This window comes from Candoia aspera, chromosome 1, assembly GCF_035149785.1.
Source record: "Candoia aspera isolate rCanAsp1 chromosome 1, rCanAsp1.hap2, whole genome shotgun sequence".
NCBI lineage: Eukaryota > Metazoa > Chordata > Lepidosauria > Squamata > Boidae > Candoia > Candoia aspera.
In genome coordinates this window covers 132,082,268-132,104,910 of record NC_086153.1, presented here as the reverse complement: position 1 = coordinate 132,104,910, position 22,643 = coordinate 132,082,268, and the positions used below count along the sequence as shown (strand labels likewise).

At 34.4% G+C, this 22,643-nt stretch overlaps 1 protein-coding gene across 1 annotated transcript in view; it reads right to left on the bottom strand.

Moving 5' to 3' along the window:
- Positions 1–22,643, bottom strand: part of CSMD1 (CUB and Sushi multiple domains 1) — a 1,072,463-nt gene that overhangs the window by 68,471 nt on the left and 981,349 nt on the right. Inside the window, exons 50-53 of the mRNA XM_063298442.1 lie at positions 18,175–18,363; positions 15,415–15,600; positions 5,875–6,069; positions 4,960–5,133 (exon numbers count right to left, since the gene is read on the bottom strand). Coding sequence (XP_063154512.1) covers positions 4,960–5,133; positions 5,875–6,069; positions 15,415–15,600; positions 18,175–18,363 — 744 coding nt within the window. The remainder of the gene's footprint in view (positions 1–4,959; positions 5,134–5,874; positions 6,070–15,414; positions 15,601–18,174; positions 18,364–22,643) is intronic.

Sequence of the window (22,643 nt, the reverse complement as noted above, 5' to 3'; positions counted from 1 at the left end):
TTGCAGATCCTTTGCATTTTCAGCTATCAGGGTACTGTCATCAGCATAGCACAGGTTATTGATGTTTCTTCCTCCAATTTTAAAACTATGCATCTCTTCTTCCACTGCAGCTTCCCTTAATATATATATACTGCATATACAGGTAGTCCTCGCTTAACAACTACAATTGGGACCAGAATTTTGATTGCTAAGCGAAGCAGTCATTAAACAAATCAACCCAATTTTTTTGACCGTTTTTTGTGCCAGTTGTTAAGTGAGTCACTGCAGGTGCTAAGCAAACCACATAGTCATTAAGTGAATCACATGGTTCCCCATTGATTTTGCTTGCCAGAAGCTGGCTAGGAAGGTCGAAAATGGCGATCTGTAACTGCGGGACACTGCAACAATCACAAATGCGAACCAGTTGCCAAGCTCCCAAATTGTAATCATGTGACCATGGGGACACTGCAACAGTCGTAAGTGTGAAGACCAGTTCTAAGGTTTTTTTAGCACTGTTGTAAGTACGAACTGTCACTAAACAAATGGTCATTAAGCGAGGACTACTTGTAGGTTGAATAAATAAGCCTCATTTCACCCCTTTGCTGACCTGGCCAGTCTGTTTTGCCATGTTCTGTCTATACTGTGACTTCCTAACCTGTATATAAGTTTCTCATGAGGACGATGAGATGTTCTGGGATTCCCATTTTTCTGAGCACTTTCCACAGCTTGACATGATCAACACAATCAAAGGCTTTTCTATAATCAATGAAACAAATACTGCCTTCTTTTTGGTATTTTTTTGGCTTTCTCAATTATCCAGCATGCATCAGCAATAACATCTCATGTTCCTCAGCCTTTTCTAAAGCCAGTTTGAACATCTGGCATCTCTTTTTCCATGTAGGACTCTAATCTGCATTTGATGATCCTAAGCATTATTTTGCTAGCATGGGAAATTAAGGATATTGTACAATAGTTTGCACACTCTGTTAAGTCTCCTTTTTTTGTACTGGAATGTAGATTGCTTCTTCCGATAAGTTGGCCACTGTGTCGTTCTCCAGGTTTGCTGGCGTAACTTGGTTAGAATCTTGACTGATTCTACTTCTGTTCCTTGTCATATTTCAGTGGGTATTCCATCAGTTCCTGTAGTCTTCCGACTTGGTAATAACCAGAGTGTTGATCTGATATGGTGGATTCCGGCACTGCCACTGATTCCCAGGGAGAGAACACTTAGCCTTAGTCTGGCAAGACTGATGTCAGGAAATCAGGATAGGAACCACGCTGAGCCGGTAATTCAACTCTAGTTCTTTATTGTTCTCGCCTTATAGACAGAATCTTGCCAGACTAAGGCTAATCACTAACCTAAGGGAAAATAACCCAGAAAGGGCTCTAGGGTGGAGCTACCTTGAGCCTCTTAACCTTCCCATCAACAGAGCCTGGGCTGCGAAGTCTCTTATCAGTCTGGAATGTGTTGTCTCCCTGGGAACCAGCAACTGTGCTGGAATCCACCACATCTAACTTCACCTTCTAGTACTAGAGGTTCTTGTAGGTAAGGAAATCTTCTATGGTATCTTGGATGTTGATATCTCTACTGTTTCAGTATACTCCTTCCATCTTCCTTTGATCTCCTTTGAATTGGTTACTATCTGCCCATTGGCATCATTTAGCATACCAATTTGAGGTTGGAACCTCCTCCTGAGTTCAGAGATCTTTTGAAAGACTTTCCTTGTTTTTTGTTCTGACATCCAGTTTGCTTTCTTCTCTTTCTTCATTTTTGGCAGTCTCTTTTCACATCCATCCATAACATCTTCTTTAAGTTCATTCCATAATTCCTCTGGTTCTCTATCAATGAAGTTCAGGGTTTCAAAGTGTTTTCTGATGTTCTCCTTGAAAATGGTGGGCATATATAATCAAGATCATATAGTGGAAACTGACCTGCTTTCTTCTTCTTTAGCTTAAGTTGGAACTTGCACATGAGTAGTTCATGATCTGTGCCACAGTCAGCACCTGGCCTTGTCTTTGATGCTATAATTGAGTTGCTCTACCTCCTCCTAGCAATAATATAGTCAATTTGATTACTATATATGCCACCTGTTGATGTCCATGTATAGAGGTGTCACTTTGGTTGCTTGAAGACAGTGTTAGCTATGAAGAAATCATTGGAATGGCAGAAATGGATAAATGGGTCTCCTGTTTTATTTCAGTTTCCTAAGCCATACAATCCAACTACATTTCCCTCTTTCATGCTTCCAACTTTGGCATTCCAGCCTCCAATCACATCTTGTTTGCATGCTCTGTCAAATTTAAAATTGAACTTGATCATAAAACACATCAATCTCCCCTTCTGCATCAGTGGTTGGAGCATAAAATTGAATGATCATCATATTAAAGGTTTGTCCATGAAGTGTAAACAATATTATTCAGTCATTAATTGCATTGTAGCCAGGTACTGTTCTTGATATACCCTTCCTAACTTATAACTTAGAATTTATAATAATTTAATAATTAAAACAATTGTAATTATATTATTACAATGTTACAATATTAAAATTATATAAGTATAATAGATAATTATTATAATTTATATACTTTATAATACATTATAATTATAACTGGCCAACTTATAGGGACTCTACATTGCCAACAATTAATGACTTTTTTATAAATTCTCTATCAGTCTAGATGGCAATGTCCCATAGGTGCTATTTAACAATTTTCCTTGCCTCAGAAAGTCCACTGATAGTTAAAATTAATGGGTGTGGGCCTAAACGCCATATTCTGCTCTGTTTCATATATACAGCTTGAGGGTTTATCATGGAGAATTAGTGGGATAAAGCTAGATTGATGATATTTCAATCTGAGGTAGTAAGTAATTTTCACTAGTCAGATCTGGGTCTCCATTGTTACCCATCCCAGTTCTGCTTTTAATGTAGCATAGGGGCTACCCCTGGGGGCTAGAATAGTGAGCAAGAATTGAGTTTGAATTTGTTCCACGGGGCAAAAATATTTGGGGATGCAAAGTTGTGCCCCACACAATAGCTGGGGGATTATTTTACCATTAAACACTTTAACAACCACTGGAATATAAGTAGTACCCATACAAACAAACGAACAAACAAATAAGGAGCAGTGCCATGCTCTTCCAGGCTTCATGTGTGACATGGGTTAGATGGGATGTTCAGGAGCCATTATACTGGAAGACAGTGGCAAAAATTTGTAGAACTTGGTCTGCTTGATTTATTGCCCTTTACTTCACCAATTATATTCCTCAAAACAACTTTGGAAGGCCAGAAGTTTGGTTTTTAAATAGTTAATTTCAAGGTCTTCCCTCTGAGAGAATAGTGCAAACTTTCAGAGAGCTCTGGGTGAGCTAATTTCAGTAAAGGAAAGAAGTGCTGTACCATCCACATTTGGCAAGGATGGGTTTACATGCTATCTATGGGGAGTAGAATTCAGCTTCATCTAAGCTTGAAACCAAAAATAAATTAAACAAAAATGGGCCCCAAAATTAATCCTGTCTCACTTTACATTGAATGAATATCTTTTTTTTGTCAAGTGTCCCATTATATCTTACCTACATCAAATTCCTGTCACAAAGGCTTAAGAATAACCCTTTATTTTTAATGAGAATATAGAGGTAACAAGACGAATATAGAGGTAACAATCTATATTGTTTGTTGTCTGTATTGCCCCTGAAGAGGCCTCAACTTCTTGCCAAAGATTATCCCTATTTATAGTATCAAAGGCCAACTTACATTCCACAAATGCAGCATGAAGGGCTCCCTTTGGCCACCTTGTATATTTGGCAATTGGAGATTGTAAAATCAGGTACCAAACTTCACAGAATGACCCTCTCTAAACCCCACCTATTCATCTGCATTGATTTTCTCCTTATCTGACCAGTCCTGAATTTATCACAAAGACGCCTGACATAAGCTTCCCAATTATATTTAGAAGGCTAATGGGGCAGATAGTTAATCAGATCAGCTTTTGGTCCTTCTTGTAGACTGGAATAATCACTGCCAGACTCCAGTCCAAACTGCCCAGAGTCATCAATAAATCTGAAGAGAGTAGCCAAAATCAGGGCCCACTGATTAGCATTTCTGCAGCAAGGGTCTTTGCTGCCATTCAGGTGGCTTATCAGCCCTCTCACCTCTTGCACTGTAACAGGAGGCCATCTTCAGAGCTAGGTAAAGTAATGATCTGTTAATGGGACCAAGGTTGTTCTGCCACATCGCCGCAAAATGAGATTAAAAAAAAAATCAAATTGCTATCTTGCCTACCAACATCACAATAAAATGTTAGGAATTTAATTTATTCTAATGGTGTTTGTTGAGATATTTTTCTTTTAACTTGTATGTTGTACTAAATTGTACTACTTCTGGCTGATCTTTAAGAAGAAAGGTAAGTAAGAAATTGAAATTGAACCTGTCTTCTGAAAGTTAATTATGACTGCAGAAATACCTTAACTAAGGAGAGAATGAAAATCTGTAATCTACAGATCTATACTGTAGATTCTTCAGTATGTTGAGTGTTAAATTGACTTTACTTTTTGGAATATGTAAGCATGTTTGGCTCATGTCAAGAGGGATTGGGTTATGTGTATATCAAGATTGTTCTGTGCAATTGGTGCTAAAGTGTTTGTTCCATCACTGCTTCTTCCTTCCTCAACAGAACTTTCCTAGGTAGAACATCAGTGGCATATTCCAATGGTAATTTATCCTTGCAACTCACGTGCTGTCTTGATTTATGAGTTGTTTGAATTTTTTTGAGAAAGGTTTGCCATTTTCCTTAAGGATCTCATTGCCTTAAGCTGAATGGCTACAGACAAAATAAAAAGTCCGTACAATGAAAACTACCAAAATTTAATGGAAACATGACTTCCTAAAAAAAAAATAAAAAGTTTAATATGAAAAAATATATCCTACAGGTAAGATGTTTTACTTTTCAGATTTCATATTTCAAGCCTTTATATATATTTACCAAGACACTGTGTTTCAGTTCCACTCCAAAGCCCATTTGCTAAGCATTCTCTCACATGAGATCCAACAAGTGTATATCCAGTGTTACAGGTAAAGATTGCTGTGGCTCCATAAATTGTCAGGGTCCCAATCTTATTTCCATTTGGTGGAGATGGAAGACTTCCACATGAAATAACTGAAAAGGGAAAATAAAATAACTACAGCATGGCAGCAATAAGAAACTCATACTATCATTTTGGACCAGAACTGGGTACATTTGGGAATCTTAAAAAAAACAACCTTTGGAATATTTTGAAGCATCCTTTTTTTTTTTTTAATTGGTGCTAGAAAGGAAAAGGTTAATTAAACAGGATTATAAGGATATTCAGCATATCAAAATTTGAGCTAGCCATTTATTTAAAAAGCCATTTATAAAATCATGTATATATTTATGATATTTGTATAGTTTGATATAAAAAAAATTTTGAGCAGCTTCCACTAAATATAAAAATACAGACACCTCTCTCTCTCTATTTGAGAACTAAACAAGTCCTGATATGAACATTCAAATTTGTCTTTTCCTTCTAGTTCCTAGAACTAAAATTGATCATAGGTTGTCCTTCTTACAATCTCCAGAGGCTAGAAACTCATACTTTTTCCAAGTTTTCTAAGTATACGTACATACAGGGCTATCAACAGGGCTTTTAATACACATGTACTGACATAGGCATTTCTATTTCTACACTCAGTACGTTAGAGGTTATTGAACAATGTGATATATACAGACAGACAGACAGACAGACAGCTTTCAAATTTTCCTAATGAATTATACTGAAGTATATAAGCAAGCTCTTATAGAATATTAGTAACTTCATGAGATATTGGCAATAAATATCTTTAAACATAACTGAACAATGTATCAATGAAGATGTCTTACCTCTACACATTGGTCTTTCATCAGTATCACTCCAAGTTTCATTAGCTGTACACATTATGAGTCTCTGCCCCTCTAAATAATAACCAGGGTTGCAGCTCAACATGACTTGTGCTCCAAACTCATTCACTGACCCAGAAATCAGTCTCCAGATGACATGTTCTGAAAGCAGACTTTCAATGCTGGGGCAAATCACAGCTGTAAATAAGAAGAATCCTGCATTAGGATTTTCTTTTAAAGTGACTTCACAGAGGAGGAATCATTCATTACCTGAGTGCCAGTAGTTTTTAACTTGTGAAATTGAGCATGCTATAAACATTATTCAGCTGCATATTTTAGTGCAAATCACTTTTCTTTCTTTTTTAAAAATCACTAATAGGTGAAACTGTTTTAACTTTAGACAGGAAAAACTGTAGACATCCATGCATTCTTGCCATTTTTTAAAAAAAAAATTAGAAGTAAGAATATATTAATCGTTAGTTACAAAATTTAAACATGCTGTCCTGTCACAAGCTGTATTGTTTTGTTGCTGCATAGTGCGTTTAGGATCACAGCCAAATTTACTTTATATTCAGTGGGGACTATCCAGAAGAGTAAATTCCTACCTAATGCATAATACAAGTGCAATTCTTAACAATGCATTTATCTCATGAAACTTTAAACTGCATGACAAGTCCATTAAAATGTTTTAACGTAATCTAATCAGGTTCTTTGTACCAATTTAAATACCAAACCTTACTTTTCTGATAGAATGGGGCACATGTCACCACGATTTTTTTTTACATTGAAGAAAAGTGGGATTAAGGTTCATATGTCTGCTAAATATGGGGATAAACAAAGCATGATGATGGCAGAGAAGCTGATGAGCCAAACTGAATATATACACACAGATCGAAAATAAAGATATAATGGTGAAAATATGAAATGCCTATGAAAATCCTGAATTATATGAAGTATCATAAGGAGAAAAAAGGTACAGATTGAAATAAAAATGGATTATTTTGAAGAGCCTTTGGGGGGATGAGCTGACACCATCACACTGATTAATACCGTATGTCTGTTTTTAATAAATTGTTCTTCTGTACTTTTACTGTGGATGTTTTATTGTATTTCTATTGATGCACAGTATGTGAACTGCTGAGAATCTTTTTAATTGTGACAGTGTAAACATCAAATAAATAAATAAATAATGAAGTGGCACATCATTCTGTCTTTTGCAGGCAAAAAACAAAAAAACACTCTTTTCCAACCACAACAGAAGAAAAGATGGAAAAGGTCCTCCAGTCAGGTATTTGAGCTTTCCAGGTGCCATTGAATTCTTCCTTTTTGGGGTTTTCACTGTCATTCATTGACCAAGAAGCCTATTAAGAGTGCAGAGCCTTCAAGAATAAGCCAGGGTTTTTTGGCTGAAGAAATGTCAGTCAAATTATATTTATAGAGTGTCACCTCATCCTATCTCATGCCTAAAATAAAGAATACTGCAGTAGAACATTCATTTTTCCCTTTGACTATACTGCAGTGATTGTGGATTTTTGCACAAGGAATCACGTAACAATGGTAATAGGACTATTTTTAAATTTTTTATTTATCCCACTTTCTAGCTCAGAATGGCAAAAAACGGTTCTTCTATATTTTTATCTTCACAATTACTGTGTAAGGTGTGCTAATCTGGGAAATATGATTAGCCCAAAATTATTAGTGTGACCTTCTCTCTCTCACTTTCTGCATGGTAGATAAATTAAAAATAAGGGAAGAATATAAGGGCTAAAGCATAATAATGAATATGCAGAGTTGTTCATAGATACTTGTGACATTAGAAAGCTATGTGCTCATTGGCACCTTTTTTTTTTTTTGTAATTTCTTCTGATTTATCAGAACTTCCTAGATTCTTGAATTAAAATATAAAATGCTGTACTGATGCCATATTTAGAGCAAATTATTTAGATATCTGTCAGTCTCCCTCTTGTACAGTACATCACAGACATCAGTGACATTTGCTATTTTTACACATGAGATCTGATTCAAATATGTCAGATTCATCTAAATGAATCTGTCTTATTTCTATGCTGATTTGTTTCTGCTGACGTTCTTAAGAACTGACACCTGTTTCCATGTATAGTGCACCAGATGTATAGTGCCTTCAGGTATGATTACACATCATATTACTAGAATGAGATTATTTATTTGTACTCATATACATGGCCAAGACAGGATCAATCTGACTTCAAAAAAAATTCTTGGAAATATATCATTCTATAATTTCTAGGGAGATATCACCTTGCTACTCTGTCAGAATTGAGGATGCAACTCTATGATTTAATTAATATTAAAAATCTAGATAAATTGTCAATAGAAAGCTGAATCCAGTATTAAGCTGGTGTAATAACACTAAAGAAAGGTGATTTTCTGTTGCATTCCTTCTCACTTCATGTCTCACACAGACTCCAAATTATGCCCATACTTTTATTGAATGAAAGTCATAATGGATTATAAAAGTGATTTTCCACTAATGGTTCATCATTAGGAAAAAAAAAAAAAACCCTCTCTCTTTCTCTCTACTCTTTCATACTGGAAGGAACTGGAAAAGAACCCACTACTTCTTTGGAGATTGAATGAATCTATTTTGCAAAAAGAAAAGGTTGTGGAGGACTGTAAGAAGAAATTACAGGACTTTTTTGAGATGAATTTGGACAATGAAATAGATATAACAACTGTGTGGAATGCTAGTAAAGCAGTTATGAGGGGACATTTTATCTATCATAATCGTAATCTCAAGAAAAAATCTCAACAAAAACTACAAATGGTTTTGGATCAGATTAAGCTAAAAGAGAAGGAGTTGGAGAAAAAAAAACATCAGATAATAATATTGTTTATCAACTTAAGTTATTACACCAGCAAGTTTCAGTGTTGACAGTGAAAGAAATCGAAAGAAGTTAAAATATGCTAAACAGAGACTTTTTGAATTCGCTAATAAACCAGGAAGATGGTTAGCTTATAAATTAAGGAAGGAAAGAGAGAAGAATATGATTTTTAAAATTCAAGAAGGAAATGTGGAATTATTTGATAATGAAAAGATTAAAAAAGCATTTTATAATTTATTTTCTAACCTATACAAAAAGCAAGACATTTCTTTGGAAAAGATTAATGAATACCTGAATAAACAAAATTTACCAAAACTTTCTCAATCACAGAAATTAATATTGAATAGTCTGATAACTACTTTTGAAATAGTTGACACTATAAAGAGAACTAAATTGGGAAAAGCACCAGGATCTGATGGATTATCTGCAATATATTATAAATGCTTTGAAGATCAGATTCTTTTACCCTTTAAAAGATTGATGAACTCTATTTTGTTGGGTTTGGCAATGCCAGATTCATGGAAGGAAGCTTACATTGCACTTCTACCAAAAGAAGGACACGATTCTTCTCTAATTAAGAATTATAGACCAATTTCATTGTTGAATAATGATTATAAAATGTTTGCTTCAGTGTTGGCAGAAAGGATGAAGAACATTTTGCAGGAATTTATTCATCATGATCAATGTGGATTTTTGCCCAAAAGACAATTAAAAGATAATGTAAGAGTTGTGTTGGACATTATAGAATATTTATAATATCATAATGAATGTCAGACAGCTCTTATCTTTTTGGATGCGAGAAAGCCTTTGATAATTTGAATTGGATGTTTATGTTTAAAGTTTTAGAGAGTATGGATTTTGGAGAACATTTTATACAAGGAATCAAGCCAATTTATACACCTCAAAAGGCAAATATTATTGTGAATGAAGAGTTAACTGAACCATGTCATATACAAAAAGGAACAAGACAAGGATGCTCTTTATCACCTCTGCTTTTTATTTTGGTGTTGGAAGTTTTTAATAGAGACATTAGAAGAGATGAACAGATAAGAGGTTTAAAGATTAAACAAGAGGTTTTTAAACTGAAGGCCTTTGCTGATGACTTAGTTTTGATATTACAGGACCCTTTGGATTCTGTTGAACATCTGATGAAGAAACTGAAGGAATTTGGGTCATTGATGGGTCTTAAAATAAATAAACAAAAAACAAAAATGTTAATTAAAAATATGACCCTGCCTAATCAAGAATTGTTGATGGGTAAGACAGGCTTCAAGATTGAAAAAAAAAAAAAAAGGTTAGATATCGGGGTGATTTTGTCAGCTAAAAATAGTATGTTGTTTCTGAATAACTATGGTAAAATTTGGAATGAGCTGAAAAAAGATTTGGTAAGATGGGAAAAATTACAATGGTCTCTTATGGGGTGAATTTCTGTAATTAAGATGAATGTTTTGCCTAGGATGTTGTTTCTTTTTCAGACTATATCGATTTTGTCAACAGATTTACCATTTAAACAATGGCTGAGAGATATTTCAAAGTTCATTTGGCAAGGCAAAAAACAAAGAATTAAATATTAATTGTTACAAGATGCCAAGGAAGAAGGAGGTCTGGGTCTGCCTAATTTACAATTGTATTTTGATGCCTGTCGTTTGCTTTGGATGAAGGAATGGATAACTTTGGAGAATAAAAAAACTATTACAACTTGAAGGTCATGAATTAGGATTCGGGTGACATGCCTACTTGTGGTACAACAAAGTTAAAGTTAATAAGGATTAAAAAAAAAAAACATCATATCAGGAATGCCATATTGTGGATCTGGAATAAATACAAGGTAAGATTGTCTCCTAATGTACCTTTGTGGTTATCACCTCAGGAAGCATTCGTTAGAAGAGAAAATGTGGGAGAAATAAAGTGGTTAAAGTACAAAGATTTGTTAAATTTTGAGTAGGGTGAACCAAACTTTAAAACAAGAGAAAAGTTAGAGTTGGAAGGATTTACATGTCACTGGTTTACCTATATGCAGCTGTTAGAACATTTTGAGTTGGATAAAAAGAATTATAGATTTATTAATGAAACAACTTATTTTGAGATTCAGTTTTGTACGAATGATGAACATGTTATTAATAAGATCTATAAGATGTTGTTACAGATTAATTTGGAAGATGAACAAGTCAAGGAGTGTATGACTAAATGGGCTAAAAACTTTGGATGTAATATTATGTTGGAGCAATTGGAAAATATGTGGACTAAAGGTTTGAAATTTACGTTGAATTATAACTTAAAATATTTTTTTTATAAAATGATATATCGTTGGTATCTAACTCCTGATAAGTTGTCAAAAATGTTTAATGGTATAATGAATGTTTGTCGGAAATGTTTGCAGGGTGAAGGAACCTTTTATCATCTTTAGTGGACCTGTGAAAAGGCTAAAAAAATTTGGAATCAGATACGTATTATTATTCAAAAGGTCCTTAAAGTGAATATACAAAAAAAAAATGTTCTTATTGGGTTTGATGGAGAAAGAATTGGAGAAACAACATGGACCTTTGTTTTTGTATATGAGTGCTGCTGTGAGATAATTATATGCACAACGATGGAAATACCCACAAATACCTACAGTGGAAGGATGGATTGTGAAACTAATGGACTTGGCTCAAATGGCTAAATTAACAGCTTTAATAAGAGATAATACTATTTCTAGATTTGTCTCTTTATGGAAACCTCTTTTGGATTACTTGCTTGTGTTGGGAAAAAATGAAGTTTTGATTGAGGGTTTTTATGATTAGATCATTTGTTTTGATAGAAATAATGTTAATATGGATTAATTAATGGTAAGAGAATATCCTTTTGAATTGTACTTATATCTGTATTGGAAGTAGTCAGAAGCTACCTTCTGTTTCTATTTTCTATCTATTTTCACTTTTATAGTTTTTGTTCTTTTTCTTTTAGTTCTCTCTTCTATCTTTACTGCACTCTTTGTTTTTGTATTTTTAACTATACTTTGAGATATAGTACAATAAAATTCTTATAAAAAACAACAACCCACTACTTCTTCTGTTTCTCCCAAGCAAAAAACACCATATGACATTTTGCTGTTTTCTTATGCTATATTTTCATAAAATTAATATACTTAGATAGTAGAAACCTATAATACATAATAGCTTATTTAATTCTCTTTTGGAACAGAATTAAATATATTGACTTTGCCACATTCATTTTTTTCAATTATTATCTTATATATGCTTTCCCATCAAAAAAACAACTCTATTTCAAGAGATTTACCGAAAGATAAACAATGAAAGCCGTTATAGAAATTGAGTTAGTGTGATGTAGTGGTGTAGGACAGGAGAGATTCAGATTTCATTCTCCTCTCAGCCATAGATGTTCAGTGGGTAATTTTACACCAGTCATTCTTTCTCAGCATAACCTATCACACATTGTTATTGGGGGACAATAGGAAGGAGTGCAATGTACACCATCCTGAGTTCCAGGATGAAAGGTAGCAATATAATTTAAACAAATAAATAATCCAAGCAAAACCACAAGTAAACCAACTCCACCTCTCTGTGATCAAGTATGTCTTTTGAAGAATCATCCACACCCAAGTTCTCATAGTAAATTAAAAAAAAATACATTTCCTTATTGTGCATCTGCTAAAAAAGAAAGAAATTGTTGAAGAAGTAGGCTTGGTGTTTTTTAACACAATTCATAATGGAAGGCTTGATAATTATAGACAGCGAGAGACGGTGAATTTCAAGATGCAGCAAGACACTGTTAAGAAAATAAAATATTGGTATATAAACAAAACTATGAGTACAGAAAAGTTTTATATATTAATCTCTACCAAATGGCAGGTTTGGGAGATTTTTTTTTCAGAATATTTATATTTATCAACTAAAAAGAGAAAATTTCATGACATTGTTTTCCCTCTAAAAATATTTTTATTTTTAAGCTGTATTCATGACAATCAAGCTGTCTGAGTAATGTAAGTACCCAATGTATAACAAAATATTGCAATCTCTAAGGCACTATAACTTACGTGTAAGTGAATCAAAGATATAATTTAGCTTTATAAAAACAAAATAACAGAAAACAAAACATATTGATAATAATGTTTTCAAGTACAGGTGGCAGAAAGGAATATTAAGCAGATGTTATAGTATATTTGCTGATATCCACTCTTTACTCTGCATACAATACACATTTTGATAGATAACTATCTGTATCTACAGAGGAACAAGGAAGGGGACACAAATTTATAATCAGCTGAAATTGGGAAGGTTTGTCTTACTAAAAGACAAAATAAGGAAAAAGTTTAGACACAATATGCAGAATAGAAATATTTGATGAGAGCATTGGGGAATAAGCTGGTTCTCAAGACTGCATAATAGTCTAAAAAAAAATAATTGTTATGTCAATCTTCCAGCTCAGTCCGATAAAGTCAGCAGCATGTAAACCACCTGCACTAAAAGAGATATTGCGCATCTATATCTGCAAATCTAGATTGCCGTGTTTCCTCTGCTGCATCAGGATTCCAGAAGCACTGCAGAATAGAAGACTGGTGGTATCAGCTTTGGCACTGCAAACTGAATTTAAAACTGAACTTAAGTGGAATGCAAAGGGGGAAATACCAGTGGGCACCCACTCATCCTAACAGGACGCCAAGTCATTCATGACTTAATGATTGCACATCCAAATAATACATCCAGAACAAATTAATATAATTCCGATTGTGCAGGGAATTCAGAAGGCAAAATGTCCATACTATTGTGATGCTGCAGTTGGACATTAAGTAGACCCATATAAGCAAGTAAACAGGAAAGGAGAACATCGTAAACAGAAGAGGGGAACATAATAAAAATGTAAATGCATTAAGAATAGTCTGCTTCTAGTCCAAGTTTCTCAGTGCTTTTTGTGCTATAACTGCACTATGAGGATAGAGTGGGCAATAAGAATTCCAGCTGTACTCTAGAAGAGACTGAGTGACTTGATTCTTAGAAGCCTGACTTCTTAGAGTTAAAAAAAGAAGAAAAAAAACTATTTTAAGATTTATATCACATGTTCGTTTTATACAACTCAAGACAGCATACATAATGCTACCATATCCTATTTTCCCCTCAACAACCATCCTGTGAGGTGGGCTAGGCTGAGAAAGAATGACTGGCTTAAAGCCATCCAGGTGGTTTTACGCCTAAAGGAGGGCTAGAACTCACAAACTCCCATCTTCTAGACCAGCACCTCAACCGCTATACCAAACCATCTCTCAAACTAGCACTTTGTTGAAAAAAAATTATCTGGCAGATTGATTGAGTATTAAGTTTATAGAAGTGATCTTTAAACCTGCATAAATGGAAATCAACTCTCTTTCAGATGAATCATAGCCTTAAGAGGAGAATAAAAAGGAAAAGAGGCAACTTGCATGATGTTAATGGTCAAAATATGGGGAATCCACAAAACTCCTATTAAGAACCTTTTGTATAAACAAGACTATGTTTCATTAAGAGGCTCTTTAATATATATATAGAAAAGTGAAGTTTCAAATAATTTACACAATATGTCTGCTGTACATTATATATTAACTTATTTTATTTTTTATTTTATTTATTTTCTATCCCACCTTTATTAAACTTGTCTGTTTTTCGGAGGAAAGGGGTAAATTAAAACATCAAAAATTGCTTAGTTGTGGAGTAACTATTATTAACAATTAACTTGACACCTGAGACTGTTTTTTTTTCTTTTCTATGCCCAGTGTTTCTTATAGCCATATTTAGATCTTCAGAAATAGAGAAGGGGACAAGTTATTTCCCATTATTTAAACATGACATTGGTAGTATTACAAATGTATGAATTTTTATCATGTATCACTTTTCAAAGTTGTGATACATACTTAGGATACCTGTTCCATTGCCCAATCACAGTGGAACTGAAACAACATTGCTTACTTGGGATTGTACTGCAGAATTATGATATGATGATGAAGATAGAATAAACTAATTATTAAATGAAAAAGCAGGATGCTGATATTAGTTAGCTCTCTGTCCAACATTCATTTACCAGAAATTCAAGAGAAAAAGCTTAAATATTTTAGCAGTTTTCAACAGATTATTATTTTTTACTCAAAATCTAGGTATTGTGATAGTATTCCATCAAGATGACCAAAACTGCTTCAAGTAATCCTGAAAGATATGAGTAGGAATTAAGCAGAATGCCCTTAGAAATTTTAATAAAAAAATAATTATAGCAATAATTATAACAGTGGCAGTGAATTGTGCTACTACAGGTGTAAATAAAATATAAAAGAATAAATGTTTTATCACTACCCTACATGACTTTTCATTAATAACATATATATCATTAATTGCAATCTCAATGAAAAAAAAATATGAAATAGGGTAGTTGTGATATAACAAATTTGTCCTAGTGTTTTCACTTGAGGTTTTCATTTTCTGTGGGTTAATATCCAGTGATTATCATTGACAAAAGATTATCTGAAGGGAGACAATCATGGCATGAGAAATGCATTATCTAGCTAATTCTCTATTAACTCATGAATAATTGTTTACTATAGGAGTACTAAACAGGATATGGAAATTTAGAGGAAGTCATTAGGACAGGCTAAAATATTGCATTGAACAGTAAGAAGTATAAAGAAAAACTTACTCTTCAACAAAATATCCCTACTTACGTTTACAGACAGGTGGTCTTCCTTTATCACTCCACAATCCATCTTCTTGACACACTGCTGTTGCTTGTTGACTAGATTCTAGCTTGAAGCCTTCATTACATTCATATATCACTCTGCTGCCCAAAATAAATTCATTACCCCAGACTGAACCATTTCCAGGAGATTCAGGAATACCACAGGATACAGCTGAAAAGGGGGATTGAGGGGAAAAAAGATCTTGCCTCAGAAAGTTATCATAAACATGGTTCTTTACTGCTGTAGATAAAAAATAAAATATGCATTACATTATATGTATCATATTGCTGCTGCAAAAAAACACACCTTTTAATAGTTGTGTAAAATCTAATAATAAGAATAAGAATATTTTGAAAAGGTACACAGTTACCACAACTAATAAAAATTTTCTGCTCCATATTTGGTAGTTTTTCACCCTGTTTTCTTCTGCTTTACTGCTTCTATTATATTAATAGAAACGCATTAACCAATCTTGACTACCTTGGTTTATTTCTAAGTATATTTTTAAGTTTTTTCCCATGTACTTGATTCTCTTTGTTTAAAAGCACATGTTTACAGTTTGTGGCCCATATACATCATTCAGGTGCCATGTCTGAAGCTGCTGTGCCCCTTCCTCTACTACAAGTAGTCCTCTTTCAGCCACTACAATTGGGATTGGCAACACGGTTCTTAAGTGAAGTTGTCACTAAGTGAAACTGTGACTGTGCTTATGATCTTACTTCAGCTTTCCTTTGCTTTACAGATCAGTGAAGGTCGTAAATGCAAGGATTGAACATAATGTTACTTTTTCATCACCATTATAACTGTGAATGGCTGCTAAATGAGGCAGTCGCTAAACAAGGACTACCTGAACCCCCTTTGCTGATCTGCATATATAACACAATGAGGTACTCTATGTATTTTATTCTTAATGGGTTAGAACCAGACTTAATCTCATTAAAACCATTTAAACTTCAGTTAGTCACGAGTAACTTAAATCTACTGATTTTATTAGATCAGCACTAAGGATTATTCTACATCCAACTGAATATTTTAAAACATTAAAACAAAGGTACAAATGTTGGCTAAATAATCTCTTAAGTATAGATCCCTTGATCTGAGAAGTATTCTTGCTTTCCTTTCACGTTAAAAAAACAACAAAAAGCCCATGATTAGGAAACTTCACCATGGTGTTATAATTGAATTACTTCAATAACTTTAAATGAAAGCATTGCTATTTTCTTCAGAAATAATTATTTTGAATGCGCTGTTGGCTCTGCAATTTTTGCTGCCTGTAGTCACTAAAAGTAACAGTAATAACAATAAATTATAACACCTTGGAAGAGAGTCAGACTTTTTATGCTACAGTAAAAGTATTATTAGCTGCCACTTGACCAGATGGGAAATTTTAAAAAAATGCTTTTGACCTAACCAGCTTAGCCTAAGCTACTAGAGATGTGTGCCTATGAAAATTCAAAGGGTTAGAAAACAGATGAAGAAAGGAACCACACAATTTCCTATAATAATGAACAGAGGCACAATAGATTCCAGTCACTGTTTACAGTACAATCACGGTGCTTAATTACAAGTTATACCAGAGGAATCAGTACTACAAATTCATACATAATAAAATTGCCTACTAAAATCCACAAAAATATAGAAAATAAACTAAACAAGTCTATGCTAATCAGTTTCAGGACACTGGCTAATATTCTAGGACAGAACAATGTTGTTGCCTAAAAATTCTGGAAACAAAATAACTGTTAAGATCTGTACTGTAATCGCAACAAAAAGTCAGGTATGGGCCATCCAATACCTAATTCAAATGTTGATACAATTTTATCGTTTAGCCATATTGCAGGCCTAGCATCAGGGTTAGCAGGGCTGGACATCTGCAGAAGGCCCGTGCATTATCAAGGTTCTGTGACAGGCAGCTGTCCTTCGGAATGGAAGCCGAGGCAATTCTCAGCCCATGTTGATCCTGCCTCTTGGATTACCTAACCTTAAAAATAACTACAGACTGTTCTAGAAACTTCCTACATTGATCTGAAGTTACATAGGTCCTACTTTTCTCCCTTTTGAAGATAGGGGAAACATCTGACCTTCTGCAGTCAGCTGACACTTCACTCTAGGATTTCTCAAAGATAGTGAAGAGAGGTTTGGCCATGCCATCAGTAAGTTCCCTCAGTTTTTAGATCTTCGTCAAGCTTTTTGTACAGCCTCTTTGGTTCCTTTCACTGTATCCACTGTTTTTCCTCATTGGACTTGAACTTCTAACGTCTCTGTTTTTTGGAACTCCCATCCATCCTGACCCCTTTTTCTCATCGGTTTCTCCTGCCAGGGAATCTTACTTATCATGGAATTTTTCTTGTTGGCACAGTTTGCAAGCAATTTTATCACCAGAAATTTCAAGGTTAGAATTGCTTTTAAAGCTGTATAATGCCTTGAACCTTTGCTACAGCAAACCTCTTTTTTTCTTCTTCTTCAATGTTTCAGTTCTCATATTAACTGAACACTTCTTGCCGTGTGCCCTAGAGAACCTTTCTGTTCTGTTGGCTTGGGTACTAAAATGGTACATTACATAATAATCTTGGAAAAACCAACATCTAGGATCCGAATTTCTTCAGCTCCTAAATACCATATCACAAATATATATATATATATACACACACACACACACACACACACACACACACACACACAGACACACATCTGTATATGTATGTGTATATGTGTATATATATATAAGATTTAGTTAAGTCTTACCTTGGCAAAGAGGTGGAGGAGAATCCCACTGATACATGCCATTTGGGTGATGTCTGCAAGTTGCATTGCTCTGACCAATTATCCTGTATCCAGACTTACAATAGTAGTGTACTATACTGCCAGCTGTGCCCTTGGTTTTATTTACAATTCCACCATTCTTCACAATATGATTTAAGCTGCAGTAAGGAGCTATAAAGGATTAAAAATGAACAACTAAATTAAACAGATTAAAGTAATAAAATTAAAAGCAATGTATTATCAGAAGAGAGAAGACAACTCTTGTAAACTCAAAATTTCTTTGAAAGCCACTTAAAAAATGACACTCAACTCACCACTTATATCTCCAGTCTAGAGATTAATATCAGATATTTTTATTCAAGAAATGTATCTTTCAGCTTCTCTTGAGCTATTTATGTGAACATGTGCTTATTATGGAAGTGCAACAGAAATGACAAGAGGCATTTAAAACCAATATAAAATTTTAAATTTCAATTACAAATTTGTTTAGGGAAATAATAAAGCTGTTGAAATCCTTGTGTGTAAAAAGCTTCGATGATCGTAATCAAATGGTATGCCCATACAGTCCTGGGATGCTCTAGGAGTACCATTAGTGCCCCTATAAAGTCTCATGATATTAGATCTGGCAGTTCTGGCAGAACTCCCAAGGAGAGAACAACATCCCCACCAACACAAGCAGGGCAAGCCAAGGTATATAAACTGAGAGCAAGGCCCGCTCCCTCTTCACACTGAAGATGTTGCCTAGTCTGGCAATGAAATGTCTGCAAGAAAACAACAAGGCTCAGAGAGCACCAAGGACTCCACAATGCACTAATCTGCACCAGATCAAGACTTTTGATGAACTATAGCAAGCTTTTTGTGGAAAACTTTAATATCAGGACAGTGATCATTGGTGTCTCAGAAAAGCTTACAAATGTGATACATGAAATTAAAGTATTAACAGACAAATATAATTAAATATATTACAATATGAAGACATATCACAAAACTTAGCAGAATCAGCAGCAATACTCTTTTGAAATATTTCTTAGCTGAGCATAAAGCATCATTTTCCAAATATAAACTGGTAATCTAAAATCCAGCCAAAAATTATCTGATCGATGTCTTCAAGAATGCTGCCCTGGACCTAATCCTCACCAACAGGGAGGAAATGGTTGGAAGTAAAGGTAATTGGGACCCTGGGAAGCAGTGGCCATGCTGTCCTGGATTTTCAGACAGCACAGAGACAAGAAACTGCAAACAGTCACACTTCAATATTAGACTTCAGAATAGTAGACTTTGATAGACTCCAAAGGATAGTCAGAAGGATCCAATGGCTTGGAACTTTCAGTGGGAACTTGGTTGACTGAGCAGCTGTGTCCATGGGCTCTGTGGACGGAGCTGACAACATATGGGTTTTTTGTGGGGCTCGGGCTGGCTTTTTGCTGGAGCCCAGAGCTCTTTCATGAAAGAAAAAGCTTAGAATCACCCTATTGCAGCCAGAGAATCGTAGCATTCACGATGATCTGGTAAGAGATGACAGGAGGCAGGGATGCCATCATTTCCCAGCTGCGTTTGTAGCCTTAAAGGGATAGTAGGTGGAGCCACCCCATTTCCAAACCACCCAGTTTGTGTGTGTGTGTGTGTGTGTGTGTGTGTATGTATGTATGTGTGTATGTTTATGTACCCCAAGAGAGGCTTTCTACATCAAGAAAAAGCAGACTCTCTGGGTGCTTATCATTATTTCTGGATTAAATTTTTAATTTTTTAAAAAAAGTTTTGGCTTGTTTTCCTGTTTAAAGATTAAGGATGACTGAAAATATATAATTTCCTTCCTGTCATTAATTTTGTACTGAATTTGAAGGATTGAATATTTTCCTGCATGCTGGATTTGCTGTTTTGAATCTTCAGCTTTCTGTTCACTTTCTCTGGGACCTGCTTGTTAGCACACTTTCTCTTGACAATTTAATTTGGAAGCTTTTTATTAACTCATTAACTCCTACCTGTGTGTGTCAAGTATCTAGGGGGCACCATAATCTACTGCCTGAAATATGGAGGATTTCAAGGAGATTTTTTCAGAGTTTTGTTGTGAGCTTAAGCAGACCTTCAAAGAGACTCTCAGAGTGTTGTCAAACTATTTGGCAGAATATACAAGACATTGGAGAAGTTATTATTTCTAAAGTGTGTCATCTGGCTAAATATGGTATGGAGAAAGATGGAGTTTTTGGCAAAGATGGAGATTTTTTTTATTGACAGTGAGATCGAAGTAATGCCAGGCAAAGACTACATTTTGGTGCTGAAGGGGTTAAAGCAACAGTCTGAGCTGCAGGCTAAGAAAGTTGTTTTTCTGGGGCATTGTTATGGCTTTCTGAGGGAATGTTATGGGAGAGAAGAGAACTTGCTTTGTGGGAGTTATTTTGCTGAGAAGTCTGTGTTTTTAAGTGGGGCAGTTGGGCTGTTTGATCTCTATGAAAAATGGAGATATGTAAATGTCTTGGTATATTTCGAGGTGGGGTAAAAATTAAAATGCTTAATTGATTGAGAATGAGGTTTTTTATGATTTTATGTTTTTAATGATTTCGATTAAGATTTACTCATTTTTAAAGGTTTGTTTGATTTTTAAGATTTATAAGGTATCTAGAAAGTATAATAATGATTGCTTGGTTTTAGGTTTAATAGGATTAAGATTGTTGTAGTATTATTAATTATAAAAAAATAAGAATGATTAATCAGGTTGACAATGAGGTCTTTTATGATTTTATGTTTTTAATGATTTGGATTAAGATTTACTGGTTTCTTTTTAAGCTTTGTTTGATTTTTAAGATTTATAAGGTATCTAGAAAGTATAATAATGATTGCTTGGTTTTAGGTTTAATAGGGTTAAGATTGTTGTAATATTATTAATTATAAAAGTAGACAATATATATGTTTTTATAATTTGATTTTTATTATAGTAGACAGAAATATATAGAATAGTTGTCATGAGTGCTGATGGTAAGCAGGAGGGGGGCTCTATCCAGGGGGGGAAACACATGCGTAGTACTGAGGAGTTAAGCAGCCATTCAAAGAGACACAGATCAGACCCGCCTTGACTATGGGGTTTATCTGTCTGGGTTTTTCCCACGCTTCTTCAGTTTGTTAGGATTTTCTGTCTAATGTAGCAGTAATAAAGCACTAGAGACCTATTCCTTGTCTCAGCGTGGTTCCTGGCTGTTAGGACAATAGTGTTAGGAAGGAAATAATTGAATAAAGGTTATATTTAGGGGAGGGAAGCTGGTTTAGACATTTATACTTTTTTTTCCTTTCTTTAATATAAGGGGAAGGAGCAATTATTTAGTGATTTCTATGTGTGCTGATGGATTGATTTATAGAAATAATGTGATCTTGGTTTGATATAGAGTAAGGGATTGATTATGGAAATGGCTGTATATTCTTGTTGGAAGTCAGAAGTCATTTCTTATGTAATCTTTAAAATTCTTTTTCTTGTGTTTCTCACTTTTTTAGTTTTCTTTTTTTCTTTTTGTAGGTTTTTTTTTTGCTTTTTTGTAGTTTTTATCTTTGCTTTAAACTTAATAAAATTCTTATTAAAAAAAGGATCCAATAGTTTGATAGCCTAAAGGATCAGAATGTCCAAGAAGGCTGGGAGCTTCTGCAAAATGACATACAAGCCCAAACATACACACATAGCTGTATTTTCTTAAACAAACTTGTTCCACAAATGACCTTAAGGAATACCATAATGATTATGTTCTCCATCTTGTAGATGTGTGGAGATAAACTGAAACTAGCAAAGCATTATGCAGGGGAATAATAAGATTTATAACTTTAAAAAATAAAGATTTTTTTTGCAAAACGTTCTTATAGCATTAGTAGGGGCTTATCAATGCTACAATAATGAAGTGCTGTAGGAGCCCACTTTGATTTCAATCTATTTGTAATCCAAGTTGTTTGAGCTTTTCTCTTCCATGGTCTTAGTGGTCCTTAATCATATGCTTCTTTTCAGTCCTTTACACTGAAAAGATGGGAATCTTTAAAAAGAACCTGAAATAAACTTATCTCTCAATAAGAAAGTTTTGGATAACCCTCCTCTTCTAATAGTTCTCATCTTTTTATCTGACAATTTTGTCATAGCATTAATGGCATTTCCAATTTTCTTCATTTCACCTTTTTTGTATGAAAAGGCCTCTTCTAAGAATTAATCTGTAACTGCCTGAATAACAAAGTGATGCTGCTTGTATAGCAAAGCTGCCATAGAAAGTGTAAACAGCCCAGCAGAAAATTATAAAACTCTCCTGTTTGCCATGTTAGGTTTTCATGTCAGTTGTTAGCAGCTGCATGGTCAAACTTTCAGTCAAGACTATATCATGCAGATTGGTAAATTTTCTTTAAGTTTTTATGGTGTTGCTATTCCTACACACAGATATTTGTTCTGGAAATGCTGCATTTGAATTTAGATTGAAATTCTATGTATT